At 34.5% G+C, this 15,548-nt stretch overlaps 3 protein-coding genes across 3 annotated transcripts; all 3 read left to right on the forward strand.

The window, feature by feature from the left end:
• The first annotated feature begins 464 nt into the window (after positions 1 to 464).
• LOC132171235 (aspartic proteinase CDR1-like) lies at positions 465 to 1,825 on the forward strand. Its single transcript, XM_059582541.1, has one exon. It carries the CDS (start codon positions 465 to 467, stop codon positions 1,764 to 1,766), a length of 1,302 nt encoding a protein of 433 aa, XP_059438524.1. The 3' UTR covers positions 1,767 to 1,825.
• A 1,910-nt stretch (positions 1,826 to 3,735) lies between these two features.
• Positions 3,736 to 7,025, forward strand: LOC132187842 (uncharacterized). Its single transcript, XM_059602279.1, has 6 exons — positions 3,736 to 4,010; positions 4,104 to 4,316; positions 4,456 to 4,622; positions 5,810 to 5,891; positions 6,020 to 6,088; positions 6,598 to 7,025. Exons 1-6 carry the CDS (start codon positions 3,888 to 3,890, stop codon positions 6,766 to 6,768), a joined length of 825 nt encoding a protein of 274 aa, XP_059458262.1. The 5' UTR covers positions 3,736 to 3,887; the 3' UTR covers positions 6,769 to 7,025.
• Positions 7,026 to 9,969: 2,944 nt separating this feature from the next.
• Positions 9,970 to 11,843, forward strand: LOC132167986 (B3 domain-containing transcription factor VRN1-like). The gene is made up of 3 exons (XM_059579046.1): positions 9,970 to 10,114; positions 10,732 to 11,253; positions 11,347 to 11,843. The coding sequence occupies exons 1-3, from the start codon at positions 9,986 to 9,988 to the stop codon at positions 11,608 to 11,610; spliced, it is 915 nt and encodes a 304-aa protein (XP_059435029.1). The 5' UTR covers positions 9,970 to 9,985; the 3' UTR covers positions 11,611 to 11,843.
• Positions 11,844 to 15,548: the final 3,705 nt, after the last annotated feature.

Consider the following 15,548-nt stretch of genomic DNA (forward strand, 5'->3'; position numbering starts at 1 on the left):
TCTGATTTTTAATGAGAAATGAATGCACATTTTATTCCCACATGACATGACTTTAAAAATTACTATTAGATTCAAATGATTTTTAATGATACATTAAGAATGTGTACTTGACAGTGTAAGAACGAGAATGTGTGTAACATTTCTCTTTAAAAATGGAAGGAAATAAGAAGCTCTACATAAATAGATTATATTTGTAATGGAATTTCAATAATTTGAAAATAGATTCAAATCACATATATATGAATATTGAGTCAATTCCCAAATTTACTCAGATATGAAATCTAATGGTTGCCATCTCATGGATCTACTCCTAATAATAAACAACTTGAATATTTCGTACATAGAAACTAAATCATACTAAATATGGAAATTGATTCACATTTCGTATAGGCAAGCAAACCTACCACCTTATATATATATATATATATATATAGTAGATTTATGCAAAAACTGTTTTACACATCATGGCAGGTAGTAATGCAATCATTTTTCATTCATGCTTCATCATCGCGTCTATTCTCTGCAATTATCTTGTAGGGCTATTGGCTACAGGTTCCGGCAGCGGTGGGTTTACCGTTGAGTTAATCCGACGAGACTCTCTAAAATCTCCCTTCGGCAATGCCAATACAGAGCGCTTGGACACATTTTTTCCGCGTCGATTGGAGGGAGTCAATTCTAACACCCCCCAAACAATAGTAAAAGCATACAAAGGCCAGCATATCATGAAGCTCTCCATCGGAACACCGCCGGTAGACATCTACAACATTGCCGATACCGGCAGCGACCTTTTTTGGACACAATGTTTACCTTGCGAAGGCTGCTACAAGCAAATTTATCCCATGTTTAATCCTCAAAAGTCCTCAACATATAGCGACATTTCTTGCCAATCCGACCAGTGCCATGAATTAAACACCAAATGTAGTCCTAAAAATCTTTGCGAATATGTTTATGGGTATGGAGACAGCTCCACAACCCGAGGTTTTCTGGCCAAAGAAACTGTCGCCTTGACTTCCACGACAGGGGAAAAAGTTTCCGCCAACGTTGTTTTTGGGTGTGGTCACAACAACACCGGCACTTTCAACGACCATGAGATGGGAATCATAGGCTTAGGAGGAGGGGTTATGTCGTTTACTTCTCAAATGGGCGCCGCCTTGGGCAGCAGGAAGTTCTCCCATTGCCTTTCGCCGTTCGGCACCGACCCCAACATTCCGAGCAAGATAAGTTTCGGCAGCGGCAGCGAAGTTTTGGGCGACGGTGTCGTTTCAACACCTTTGATACAAAGAGGAGACACGACTTCATATTTTGTGACGCTAAAAGGAATTAGCGTAGGAGATAAATATTTGTCGTACGATCCTTCGGATGCAGTTTCCGAGGGAAACGTGTTTCTGGATTCCGGAGCTCCGCCGATGCTTATGCCGGAAGATCTTCACAACCGCTTGGAGGCAGAGGTGAAGAAGCAAATTCCGTTGGCTCCGGTTGTGGATGACCCAGAGTTGGGGACGCAGCTTTGCTATAAAAGTGCAAAGAATCTCGACGGACCAATATTGACCCTCCATTTTGAGGGCGCCGACGTGAAGCTACCGCCGAGCAATTTCTTCATTCCGCCGCCCAAACAGGGGTTTTTCTGCCTTGCGGTGCAGAATTTTGGGCCTGCTGAGAGTGGTTTTGGAATCATTGGAAACTTTGCTCAATCAAATTACTTGATCGGGTATGATATGGAAAAAATGATGCTCTCGTTCAAGCAGACCGATTGCACCAAAAACTAAAGTTTTTGTAAGTTTCACGTGACATTTAGTACGTAGATCAATAAAATTAAGCCACCTTTTTTGTTCTTCGTTTATGAGCCTTACGTATACGGATGTATTATATATATATGATTTTTTAAATTTATTTTTTCCGTCAAATAATCAATTATGAAAATGAATATAATTAATTGATGTTTTATATTTTCTATTATAAAAAAGAGGGTTGAATGTAATCAAACAACTTTGAGAACGAATGTTTGAGAATTATTGAAATTCTCCGTTTGTTTTGTTTTCTATACGCGTAGATTGTTGATTTCTTTTTTTGAATCCAGTCAATCATTCAATTCATCATTGGTGAATATTTTTAATAATATGTTCGGACACTACAATATCAAAAACACATTGAAGGGCTTTCTCTATATGAATTATTTCATCCATAACTTGGAGTGCGTTCTTTGCTAGCTTATGAACTGCTTTGTTTGCCTCTCGTCGAACATGAGAGATTCTCCATTGTAAAAGAGATTGTAGCACAGTTCAAGCATCGTTAATTAATTGGCCATAGCGACACCAATTTTGTCCTTTCTTTCGTAAAGCTTGCACCACATGTAACGTATTTCCTTCTGGTCCACCCCAATTTTTAGCAAAAGTAATTGCTCGTAAGGCCGCAACTTATTCAATTACAACTTAATCAGTAATATTGCCTTTTGGGGATTGCATGGTAGCGCACAATGACTCTAATGCCCATCTTCTTATTGCGTTGATTTTATAGAATTGAAGTTGCAATACTTCTTTTCTTTTATTTTATCTAAGCTTTGCATCAAAAGTTTATCCCCATTTATTTCCATTATCTCATAGTCATTAATTTACTACCTCCTTAATTTATATGTAAAAGTGTACAAACAAAAAAAAAAAAATAAATAAAAATAAGCGCATGGAAGAGAAGAAGAGAAAGGATCAAGAAAACCGAGGCCAAAAGTTTATTCTCGCCTCGGTTTTAGGTCAGTGTGACCCGAAAGAATAACGCTATAAGTTAAACTTTTGTTCCTTTTTTATTTTACGATGTGTCTTACAATTATTTTACAATATTACATGTCAACCTTATGAAGGACAATTTTTAGTTTTGATTCAATTAATTAAACTAACATATATAGCTAGAATATGTGATTTTTACATGTTTTGTTAAAAAAAATAACATATATTATTGGAAAATTATATATAACTCTTAAGGTTAATGCGTTTTTTTTTTTTAAAACTTCATAGGTGTTTTTTTTCGGAGATTAACTCTCTGACTCAATCGAAACTACAATAAACTCCCTACCGTCAAAATTTTTTAACAATCATTAGTGCTACTCAATACTCCCCGTTTTACCTCATTAAAATATTAATTTTTTGTTAATTTAATTTAAAAAGTTAAATCTTAAAAAAAAAAAATGGTGGGGGCCACCAAACCACCCACCCCCCCAGGACTGGGGTGGGTGGCTTGTAGCCACCCGATGGTGGCCCGTGTGAGCCACCCCAAACCACCTGGGGGTGGCTTAGGGGTGGCCGTAAGCCACCCCAAGGGTGGGCACACCACTTTTGGGATGGCTTACGGCCACCCCATAGGAGTTGGGGAGGTGGCAGCGGTGCCACCCTTCAATTTTATTTTTTTTTATTAAGATTTAATTTTTTAAATTAAATTAATAAAAAATTAATATTTTAATGAGGTAAAACAGGGAGTTTTGAGTAGCACTAACGACTGTTAAAATTTTTTGATGATAAGGAGTTTATTGTAGTTTTGATTGAGTCAAGAAGTTAATTTAAAAAAAAAACACGTAGGAAATTTTTTTAAAAAGCACGTTGACCGAAGGAGTTTATATATAATTTCCCAATATTATTTGATAACCCAATTTAGTTGTAATTAAATAATTTTTAAAAGGGTTAAGAGAGAGGATGCGGAGAATCATGGATCCTAGTACGCTTACGAGTCTCCCAAAATTTGTGGCTGGGCGGTGAAGATTGCGTGTGGCTGTCTTGCTCTGTCCATCTCCCACTGCCCATCAAAGGTTATCTGTTTTTTCTCTGAACCCCATCAAAGATTTATCTATTCGTGCACTTGTATCCTCTCTTTGCCATTCTCTCTCACTCTTACTGGTACCAAGTATGTCATCGGCTGTGGTTGCAGCAGGTTCTTCCTCCTCCTGCACTGCCACCTTCACCAGGAACCATGCCATCACAACTTCTTCAATAACAGCCGCAAAGCCATTCATAGCATCGAAATGCCAGGTATTATTTCTACGAACAAAATCAACTTTCCTCTAATCTCACTTGTCAATAAACCCATTAACAGAAAATCGTTTACACTCTTTCTCCCTCCAGAAAACCACCTTCCAAGGCATCTCACTTCAAGAAGCCAAAAGGGGTGTCTCGGATTCCTTCATTGCTGAGAATAGAAGCAGTTTCACCGATGCAAGAAGAGGACTTCAGATCACAGCAAGGACTGCTGGGGCTTCAAAGACAATTGAGGCTGAGGTTGACAAGCCACTGGGCCTCACTTTGGGCCAAAAGCCTGGAGGTGTTGTTACCATAACTGTGAGTTCCATGCTTTCTATCTTTTCATTCTTCAAATTGTACAATTTGTTGTGCACAAAAAAGGTAAAATAATGTTGTTTTTTGTATACTTTAATTTTTGTTGAATTTGAGGTTGTTCATGGCAACTCATTTGATTTAGGCTGTAGATGGGGGTGGAAATGCAGCAAGAGCAGGACTAAAGGCAGGTGACCAGGTTCTTTACACTAGCAGTTTCTTTGGAGATGAGCTATGGCCGGCTGATAAGCTGGGATTTACAAAAACTGCCATCCAAGCAAAGCCAGACTCTGTCTACTTCGTTGTTAGCAGGTTCTCTTTCCTCAATTTTATTTTTTTTATATCCTCTTCTTCAATTTATGTTATTTGTGCAATGTTGGTGAAAAGTATATGGAGGATAGATGAAAGGGATTATTTTTGAAGCATGAACAATGATTGAGGCATAGACAATTAGGCTTAGCAGTTTAATTGATACAGAATGCAGGGGACCCTTAAGTCAATTGCTGTACAAAATTGACTAGCATCACTACTTTTTTTGTTCTCTTTGTGCATTTTGATCTTATCGGACTAATGGGAATATAGAATCTTAAACCTTCTATTGCATTAAAGTAAGGAATAGTGTTCTAATGTTTTTTACCCTTTAAATATTTAGGTTAACTTGAATGGAAGGAATAAAGCTCCATGTATGTAGGGCAATCAAGCACTTAGAAATTTAGAATTCCAATCACAAACAAATCTGATGGAGTGTCGGTGTGACAGTAAATTCTGTGACTCCAACATGATCAATTTTTGAAGTTTGCCATCATTAAAACTTTTGGACAACACTACCCTTCAAAATGCACTAAATGGAGAAAATGGAGGGATTTTGAAATGGAGATGATCCTTTTCCATCTCAAGTGGGGACTTAACTCTTTGTCCAGAATTGCAGCAGATCTAATGTAAATAACTCTTTCATTTACCAGTCAAACTGCTATTAAGCCTTATATCTGTGACACAGACTAACGGATCTTTTGAGAATATTGCAAGAATTTCCTATCATAAATTTCTTGGACAGTATTCTATTTATTCTTCAAGGAGCAATAATCTTCAAAGATTGTCAACATGCCAAGAAACAATAAATTTTACTTTGAAATGCCTCCAAAGATGAAGATGTGATTGGAAAGTGAAAAGACTAACATACACATCCATTATATAATACTTGTGTTCTATCACATCGTGCATGGGAGTTTGTTTAATTTTTCTACTCTGTTTTGGATCATCATCTTTCATTGGGTCGAATTAAAGAAACTTGCAGCATGCTCTGCATAATGGCCCTTTACATTCCCCTTTGTGCAATTTGGAAGAATTGATATTGTAGAAAAAAAAATATAAAAATTATAATTGAACTATAATACAAATAAAATCCACAAGTGATCTGATGTTGTTGAATTTGTCTTCTTCTTTTTTTTTTCTTTTTTTTTTCTTTTTAATTATAGACCATTTATCCATCTGTGATACAGAGGTGCTGAGGTAGATGTTAAGCGACTACCAAAGCGTCCAGCTCCTCCTCGCTTTGGAAGGAAATTAACCGATGCTCAGAAGGCAAGCAACATTTTGGCATAATAAGCTTCAATGTCCATTTATTTATTTTGTTTTTTAATCTTATGGATTCAAGATTATATCTTGACGGCTTTATGACACCCAGTTCTTAAATGAGCACCTTCTTGCAGGCTAGAGCTACTCACATATGTCTTGACTGCGGATTCATATACTTTTTACAGAAACCTTTTGATGACCAGGTAAGCTTAGTTCCTGAATTGTATTATTCTTCATTATTAAAATATGATGAAGCTTTGATACCATGTTGAAGTTTGTAGGAAAACTAAAATACAAGAATAATAGCGGAATCAAGAGAGAGGAAAGAGAAACAAAGAATTATAGGTAGTTCGTTGTTAGACACCTACATTCACTACTCTGAATGACCCCTAAGGGTTATATTGTGCTTATTAACTTGTTTGTATACAATACAAATGTCCCTATTTATAAGATAGTGAATAAATACAAGTATGATAATCAAATTCCCTTGATTTGATTACGATTAACCCGTAAATAGAGAATATTTTAATATCAACCAAACATGGAATATACGGAAGGAATCACTCTCAGCTTGAGCACTTTTTAACATCACTGGATTGCTTTTTTTGTTGTTCTTTTCTCCTTCTTGCAAAGAGTTCTTCAATATACATTGCTTGTGATGACTTATTGAGAAATTTGGACTTTTTTTTTTTTTTTTTTCCTTCTTTTGCAGCCGGATTCATATGTATGCCCTCAATGTAGAGCACCAAAGAAGAGGTTTGCACTGTATGATGTGACCACCGGAAAAGCTGTTGGTGGAGGGTTGCCGCCAATTGGGGTCATCATTGGACTGGTGGCTGGTATTGGTGGAATTGGAGCCTTGCTTGTTTATGGTCTTCAATGATACTTCTTTCTGTTGCATTCAGATTATGGATCCTTTGCCCTTCTCCCCAAATTAATCTGCCTGCTTTACATGACACCTTAAATTCCCAAGTTTGTCTTTGGTATTCACTATCTCAGGAGCTCTACTCTTGGAGCCTTTCTGTGTTGTGCAATGGTGTAAATCTGAAAAGATCTGCTTCAAGAAAAAGAAACTCCAGGAGCAACCTTTGTGACCAATAGAATTACTCTCAAGTGCATATAGAGGTTCATTTGTTCAAATATTGTGCGAATTCAGGATTTTACATGTTGCTATTTCAATTATATCTAGCCTTAGCTTTTCACACATCATAACAGTGATTTCATCTCGAAATTCTCCAAATAATATCTTCAAATTGTTAATTATTTAGAATAAGCTTATGATGGACTATCAAAATTCATGAAAAAAAGTATAATTGCTGCAAATATTATGCAGTTTATGACCGAGCTTGAAAGTTGTGGCACAATTTAGTGAAATTGAAGCTCCATATCAATTTGATCAGCTATGACACAAGTTTGTAAAGAAAACCTAAGAAAGTGACAACCATGCATCCATGATAATTTGTTTTCTTCTAGAAATATAAACATACTTAAAAAAAAAATGATAGGTTAATTTGACGATAAGTTATTATCAGGATGAAATTGAAATGTTACAGGTTAAATCTTGGCGTTTGGGAAAACAAAAATGTAAGAACTTATCCTAGCATTTGAAAAAAAAAAAGGGACTTTTGTAAAGAAAAATAATCTTTAAATTTAAAAAAAAAAAAAAAAGAAAAAAAAAAAAGAAGCATCGGTTGATAACGGTTTTCAAAACAAAAATTACACTTTTCTCAAAATGATTAATAATCGGGAAAAAAAAAAAAACGAAAGCATTTTTCAAAACACAACACTTTTAAATATGAAGTCCTAAAAAAAAAAAAAAAAACTTACAACCTTTATATCACGTAAAAATACATTCTTGTTGTTTCTGAGCTTGTGTATCATTTTCCTTAAAAAGAAAATGATTTTCAAACGTTAAAAATAACACAAAAAACACTTTTTGTTTTCCCTAGTTTTCATAATATCATGATTTATACTTGCATGCACTTATTTAGAGCCTAAGATGAGGTTTGTTACGTATTAATTTGAGGATAGGAGCCTAACATGCATTTCGGCCTCTAACCGGACGTTTTATGTACCGGCCTCAAACGTTCTTTTCATTGACAAAACGTTCAACCAATGCCCAGAATGAGTAGAATTAGGGTTTTGTGATCTTTTAGCTAGTTGTTCTTGATTAGGACCTTATGTGTCTCTAGCAAGTTTTCTAGTATTGCGTATAACGATGAACCATGTTTTGTTATAGCAGTGATTTTGAATGTCGGAGGATTTAAGCGAGCGTATAAGATAAGTAAGTACTTACGACTGCCTTCTATGAAAATGTGCGATGTCTTAACTGATTGAGCACACGTATATTATGAGCATATTTACCTTTTTCTGTAATGCTCCAAGGAAATCAATTAATTAGTAATTGACTCCATGGTTCAACTACCAGCCTTGTCTCTCTCGGAACAAGATTTAGGAATTTGACCGTCTCCAAATAGAGACTAAAACATAAGACTTCAACTAAGGGACATAGATAACAATAATTTAAACCATAATCATAATAACAAGAGTGAAACTTAAAGCATCATAACGTAGATAGATCACAAAATGTATCAGTAAGAGAGCGGTCATCAAAATAATAATACAGATTACTAGTGATTGTTCTGAAATAGCATCGACGCCTAAGCTTAACCAAAGATAACATAAACACAATCTCGACCAATTTCCAACAGGTAGTTCCCTCAGCATCCCACATAAATTTAAGCCACATTGGGTCCAGATCCTCAAAAATGACTTGAATCAAGTCCTTCACCACCATTAATTGGCTCCCCGAATTCATCTACTGCTAAACTAGCTATAACAACACATATATTCATAATGGAGGAAAAATGAATACAATAGTAAATCCGACGACTTAGTAAGTAAAAATGCACGTAATGTACATGCCATTTGAATGGCGAACTCAGTTGTTAATAAATCATATGCATCATTGTAATGTGATAGTTATTCGTGGATGCAATATAGATATAATATATGTTGTAACTATGAGAATCAAGTAATAGTTTAAACTGTATGGTTTACCCAAGATATTATTACTTCTTAACAGGGTTGATGCTATCCCGAGGGACATGTAATACAAGCCGGTGTCCCGGCTATTGTACACTACCATTCATAACATTAGCAGCCAAATCAAGTCCGACCTCGGGTAGTTCACGCTACTAATGATGTACGTCCTGTAGTAACTCGCTAATCAAACATGGCTGCGCCGGTCATGAAACAACCATTAGATCTAAGGCCCGTACAACACACAAACTTTTGATCATAGAGTTAATATGTATAATGAGCCCATGGCCGTTATCCAATAGGTACCGGTGTGCCATGTCATATGATACAATTAGTTTTATCCGTCTTTTACATGCATGCTCTTACAAATCTCACCATATTCATTATCTTATTGAAGCAACACATGTTTTCACAAAATAGAGTTCATAGTAGATAAAAAAATGTATTTCATAAGAGTTCTAAAGATGCATGTTTGGTACACAAAAAATAGTTGTGTAATACGGAAAAATAATGATAAGTATTCATGTGAGTTTGTAGTCACCCAAAGTCTTATTGTTCCTCCAAATATTCCTGGTGTTCCACACTCTCAAAATATGTGAAAAGAGTCAAAAGACCTAGCATTAGTCCTAATGCCAAACACTAGCCAACAGGGGAACGGGGAAGGGATCATAGCGGATTCTTTCCGCTCTCGACTCTTTTCCTTGCTCACCTTTTTCCTCACAAAGGAAGGAAAAAGAAAAATGAAAGAGCTTTTTTTTCTTTTCTTTTTTTTTTGTGTTTTCTAGCGGGAAAAAAAGGAAGAAACGTACTCCCTCCAGGACCAGTGACTACCAAATCAAATCCCCATTTTGCCGCTTTTTCAGGGTGGCAGGGCAAGGAGGTCCTCTCCTTGACGTCATTCAACCTTGTTTGTGTAAAACCCTGCCAAAGTCACGTGCAGCGTTAAGTGTGGAAGAAGTTTTTAAAAGTGACGTGATGAAAGTTGTGCTGCAAAAGGAACCAGCCACCGAGACTTGTAGCTCCGAGGCATTTCCACCGTGATTAGAGTTTGTTTAACTATGGCACCGAATAAATCAAAAAGAACTCGCCGGAGGAATGACCACCGGCCGTTAAGTTGTATGGCGGGTAGGAGACCCTCGCACTTCTTCAAGATCATACTCCCCTCTACTATCGACGACAAGAAACTGGTAATTAATGCCTTCTCACTACCTTGCTCAGTTTGCCTGCTTGTTTCTTTCTCTTTCCATTAATTTCTTGAATATTACTGCTGGTACTATCATATCTCATGATGGGTTTCTTGGTTCTTGTTTGTTTTGGCACTTGGAAATAACAAGAAAGAGGTTTAATTCATTTCCAGTTTCAATTTCCGGCCCATTTTTGTTTGTTCAACATGGGATGGAGCTAGATATAATTGCGGATAATTATATTGATATAACAAAGTTCGAATAATTTAATTTAAAAATAGTGATTGGGGTTTAAAGATTAATTAATTAATAAATTCTGGCAAACAATTTCTTGTTGAAAATGTTGATAGCTCTTCAACGTCATTTGGTACTGAATTTCCTCTGTTGACAAGGTTTCTGCACCTTTAAAGTTTAAAGTATGCATTGCCCTGTTTCATTTTAATAGAAGGTAATTACCTTGCCAATTGATATGTTTAGGCTACAGGGGATGAGAAACCAAAACCCAAATCAATCTTTAAAAAGTTTAATTGAAGTTGTTGGTTTATGCTGCAATTATTTTACAACAGAGATTTTTATCTGCATCACACATGTGACAATATAACTCACCTTGGTGGTTGCAGAGGATTCCTGTAAAGTTTGTAATGGAATTTGGGTATGAACTGTCTGATGTTGCCACACTTACTGTTCCTAATGGTCATTTTTGGCAAGTGGGATTGGAGAAAGCCAACAAGGAGATTTGGTTTGATGATGGTTGGCAGGATTTTATGGAATCCCATTCAATTCATTATGGCTACTTTTTAGTGTTCAGATATGAAAGGAATTCAAAATTCCATGTTCTTGTGTTTGATAATACTGCAACTGAGATTCATTACCCACGGAGAGAAGATTGTGAATTGGAAGATGAGGTGGACAAGTTGAAGGAAAATGAAATGTCTAACTCAGATAAGCTGTTCCCAAAACATGAAGTAGATGGGGGAACATATGTTAGGGAAATATTTTCTGGCACATCTTCAAAAGGAAGACTCATGATGTCCAGAGGAAACGACAGAGCAATCGAAGCAGCCAGACTGTTGAAGCCTACAAGTCCTTCGTTCATGGCCTTCGTGCGCCCATATCATATAAGTAAACGAGGTTATAATTTGGTGAGCTTTTGTACATGATGTGATCATGTTTTTCTAATATCAGTTTGAATATATATATATATACAATTGTTTCGATCCTTGTTTCTTGTGCAGTATGTGCCTCTTGAATTTGCTGGCAAGTATCTTAGTGGGCATCAGTTTGTCAGACTTCAAACTTGTGATGGAAAACAATGGCGTGCCCGGTGCTATGGTAGCCATGATGGGAAATCAAAATCAAGTAAAACTATACGGTGGTGTCAGTTTTGCAGAGACAAAGACTTAGAAGAAGGAGACGTGTGTGTGTTTGAGCTGATCAAGAGGAATCCTGTTGTGCTTAAGGTCTCAATATTTCACCTGGCTGACTATGAAGTTAACTAACTTTCACACATAACTTGTCTAAACTCAGAGTCAGTGGTGAGTGGTGTTTGGCATGCAGAAGCTTTTAGGATGTATGGTTTTTGTTTTTGTTTTTATATATGCATGGACTTTTTCCAGTAGTGATATGGCTTGTACACAAGATTCATGATGCTAAAGCTTTTGTGTAAGCTTATCCATACTACGTACTAATCTAATTAGTTTCTACTACACTTAATATGTCTCTGTTATTATTTAACATAGATCCACAGAATCAGGATTTGCTGTATTTATATATATATATATATATATATATATATTTTCTTTCTTCGGAGGGTAATTTTTGAAGTCTTTCAGATCATTAATGTGTTGTTAGACATGTGCCATCAGTAGCCGCTCATTAAATTTTCTCTAAATTTAATTTTAAAAAATTGCCATTAAATAAGTAAATATCATTTTTTTTTTTACTTTAACTAAATGGGGCTCAGAGTCCCATCACCGGCGCACAGAGTGGTCAGAGGAAGTGGTGGTGCCAACGGCAAAGGGAGAGGCAGTGGGGAGGGGAGGGATAAAATGGTCTTCTAAATGGAAATTTGGAGATTGGGAAGGTCAGGTGTTGAGGGGTCGAAGGAGATATGCATGGAAGCCATGACAAGGAGAGACAGAGAGCAGACACTTGCGTGGTAGGAGGGAGAGAGAGAGAGAGAAATGGAAACCAGGTTGAGTGGTGGAAGAGAGTGAAAATAAAATTTAAAAACAAATAATTCTAGATAGTTAGAAAAATGGTAGCATCTATGATTATATATATAGGTGATTATGTGATGATTGCGAGTTGGATTGATCTGCAAAAGAAACAATTTCAATTTTAGCCCCTCAAATGTTGTCAATAACCGCATCAGCACGTACGTTCCTATGTATCACAAACTTATTGAAACTATTTCTTTTTTTTTTTAAGTTTCTGTTTTAAGTTGGTGGAATTTGACCATAGTGTAAGGGATTTTATTATTTATTTTGGGTTGTTTTATTTATAAACACATGGATTAGGAATTAAATCGTAACGAGACTGGACTTACAAGACATGGCTAGGATTTTGATCCAAGCCCTAGCCATGCATGTAAGACACAAGGCTAGCTAGGGTTTTTATACCAGTTTTGACATTATTCGATCTTTAATTTAAATTCTACACGATCTCATAAAATAATATTGAAATGGTAATAAAATAATAAAAAAAAAATTATCATTATGTTTTTAAACGAGTCATAGATATGTTATACAATATGAGGTTATTTCGTGTGATATATCTTTAATTTTATTACTTAATTAGTTAGAATAAGCTTTTGATATACAATTGAAATCCATGTAATTAGAACGTATATAAATACCGGGTCACTTGTTTGACACATTTCCCTTTGTAATTATTGTTGCACTGTTTTAATTTGTTTTAGGTTTGTTGTTGGACAACCCATCCATTTTTCGTTGTTAAAATCTCCCACTTCTTCTTCCTTTTAGAAGTGGTAAAGATCCTCCTCTATAGCCCTTTTTTTATTTGCTTAGAAATAAAAAATAAAAAATAAAAAAAAAACAAACGTATATAAATACAGCAAATATTAGGTCCAATTAAAAAAAAAATTCAAGTATTTCTCTCAAAATCAATTTCAAAATTTTTACTTTTTACATCATATCAATTACATTTTTATTATTATTCAAATAAAAAAATAACCACAAAACAATTTTTTTTACATTTTCATATAAAATATTTTTACTTTTTTTTCCAACATTAATCAAATCTACTAATTTATGGCCTACTTCATTTTTTCTGACAAACATACCGCAAGTCTCAAACACACCCAAGGTTTTGAAATCCAACTACCGACCTTTTTATTTTTGAAATCGAACTACCGACCTTTAATTGGACAGGAAACAGTCATATCAGGACAAAGTACCAAAATCTTGGACCAACCTCCAAAAGATTTTTGAACTTGAGCTAACCCCTTGAATATCTGTTCTGTCCTTAATTCTCCTAAAAAAAATACTTCTTTGAACACAAATGAGTTTATTATTATTATTATTATTATTATTTATTTTTTAATTCTGAGCAAACAATAGCCAATAGGGGAATGGGGAAGGGATCACAGTGGATTCTTTTTAGGTTAAATTCATTTTACTTAGTAAAGTTTTAAGAGTTTTTAAATTTTAACTCTAATATTTAAAAATTGATAATGCACTACTTAATGTTTTTAAAAAATTTTAATTCAGATTTTTTGTTATTAATTTATGTCTAATTGGACAGAAATTTTTTTTTTTAAAAAAAAAAAAAGTATTGAGGGTAATTATGTAATTTCATAAATTTTCATCTAATTTAACGAAGATATGAATTAAATTTTTTTAAAACATTAAAAAGTACATTACCAATTTTTAAATATTATGATTGAAATAGAAAAATTTTTAAAACTTCAAAAATAAAATGAATTTAACCCATTCTTCCTGCTCTTGACTTTTTTCCTTGCTCACCTTTTTCCTCACAAAGGAAAGGGAAAAGAAAACGAAAGAGATTTTTTTTTTTTTTTTTTTTTCTTTTTCTAGCAGGTAAAAAAAATCCCCATTATGCCAAATTTTTCAGGGTGGCGTCACTGGCATGGCAAGGAGCTCCTGTGTTTGACGTCAGTTAACTTTGGCTGTGTTCCGCAATGAAATGATAAAAAAAAAAAAAAAAGGAAAGTGCAACGGTATTATATCAGATTTAATTAATATGAAGGAAAAAAATAAAAATATTTTATATATAAAAAATAAAATAAAAAATTATTTTTTTTCTAATTTTTTTATTTAAATAATAAAAAAAAATAATTAATATGATATAAAAAATAAAAATATTAAAGTTAATTTTGAGACAAATTTTGTAAATTTTTGAATCTGGTCTAACACAACCAAAGGTTCTGTCAAACCCTGCCAAAGTTACGTGCAGCAGCAGTATAGAAGAAGTTTTTAAAACTGACGTGACAGTTTGACGTTAGGGGAAGCTTCCCGACGTGAATGTTGTGTTAAATCAGCCATTGGGGGGAGCACAGCATCAGGTCCGAGGCATTTCCACCGTGGGATCACAGCCACTGATTGCAGAAGCTTTAAGGATCTGGCTTTTGTTTTTGTTTCATATTTAGGGTTTTGTCCAGTGCTATAGCTTCTACTCATGCTTTAAAACTTTTCTGTAAGCTTGTCCATGCTAATATTAAACTATGGGTTAAATACTTAATACTTATTGGAATTTGAAAACTTTATTTTTACTTTATTGGAATTTTATTTTTATCACAGAATCTTCAGTTAGTCCATCAGTTAGTTGATCGTTAAGACTAACACGTAGATTAATCAAATGTTGACACGTGACACCTATTTAATTTTTTTTTTAATGTATTTAAAAAAAAAAAAAAAAATGAAAAAAGCCACCCCCAATTTTTTTTCCTATTCTTTTTTTTTTAAATAATAAATTAAATAGGTGCCACGTGTCAACATCTGATTAATCCACGTGTCAGTCATAACGGTCAATTAACGAATGAACTAACTTAGTCCTTTATCAAAACCCCAAGGGAATTCTGTGATAAAAATGAAACCCTAAAGGGGTAAAAATAAAGTTTTCAAATCCCAAGAGTATTAAGTATTTAACCCTTAAACTTTTTTGTAACGTTTAATTAATTTCTACTACACCTAATATGTCTTGGTTGTTATTAAACATAGATCCACGGAATTAAGATTTTTTGTATTTTCATATTATTTTTCTTCCATCAAATCGAATGTATACGGGCTAAACATAAGTGGCTCCGTTTGGCATTGGCCTGAAATTGTTTAATTGCTTGGAAGCGTAACAAAAATTGACTGATGCGAGAAAAAAAGTAAAAATATTTAATATAAAAGTGAAATAATTTTATTTTTTAGTGATTTTATATTTAAATAATAATAAAATAATAATATTG

Source organism: Corylus avellana, chromosome ca1, assembly GCF_901000735.1.
Source record: "Corylus avellana chromosome ca1, CavTom2PMs-1.0".
Classification (NCBI taxonomy): domain Eukaryota; kingdom Viridiplantae; phylum Streptophyta; class Magnoliopsida; order Fagales; family Betulaceae; genus Corylus; species Corylus avellana.

Bases quoted from the DNA above. Each gene is read 5' to 3' on its own strand.
- LOC132171235 (XM_059582541.1), top strand. From the start codon at position 465: ATGGCAGGTAGTAATGCAATCATTTTTCATTCATGCTTCATCATCGCG.
- LOC132187842 (XM_059602279.1), top strand. From the start codon at position 3,888: ATGTCATCGGCTGTGGTTGCAGCAGGTTCTTCCTCCTCCTGCACTGCC. The intron at 4,317-4,455 runs GTGAGTTCCATG...CATTTGATTTAG, and splicing joins GAGGTGTTGTTACCATAACT to GCTGTAGATGGGGGTGGAAA. The intron at 4,623-5,809 runs GTTCTCTTTCCT...TCTGTGATACAG, and splicing joins GTCTACTTCGTTGTTAGCAG to AGGTGCTGAGGTAGATGTTA.
- LOC132167986 (XM_059579046.1), top strand. From the start codon at position 9,986: ATGGCACCGAATAAATCAAAAAGAACTCGCCGGAGGAATGACCACCGG. The intron at 10,115-10,731 runs GTAATTAATGCC...TGGTGGTTGCAG, and splicing joins CTATCGACGACAAGAAACTG to AGGATTCCTGTAAAGTTTGT. The intron at 11,254-11,346 runs GTGAGCTTTTGT...TTTCTTGTGCAG, and splicing joins GTAAACGAGGTTATAATTTG to TATGTGCCTCTTGAATTTGC.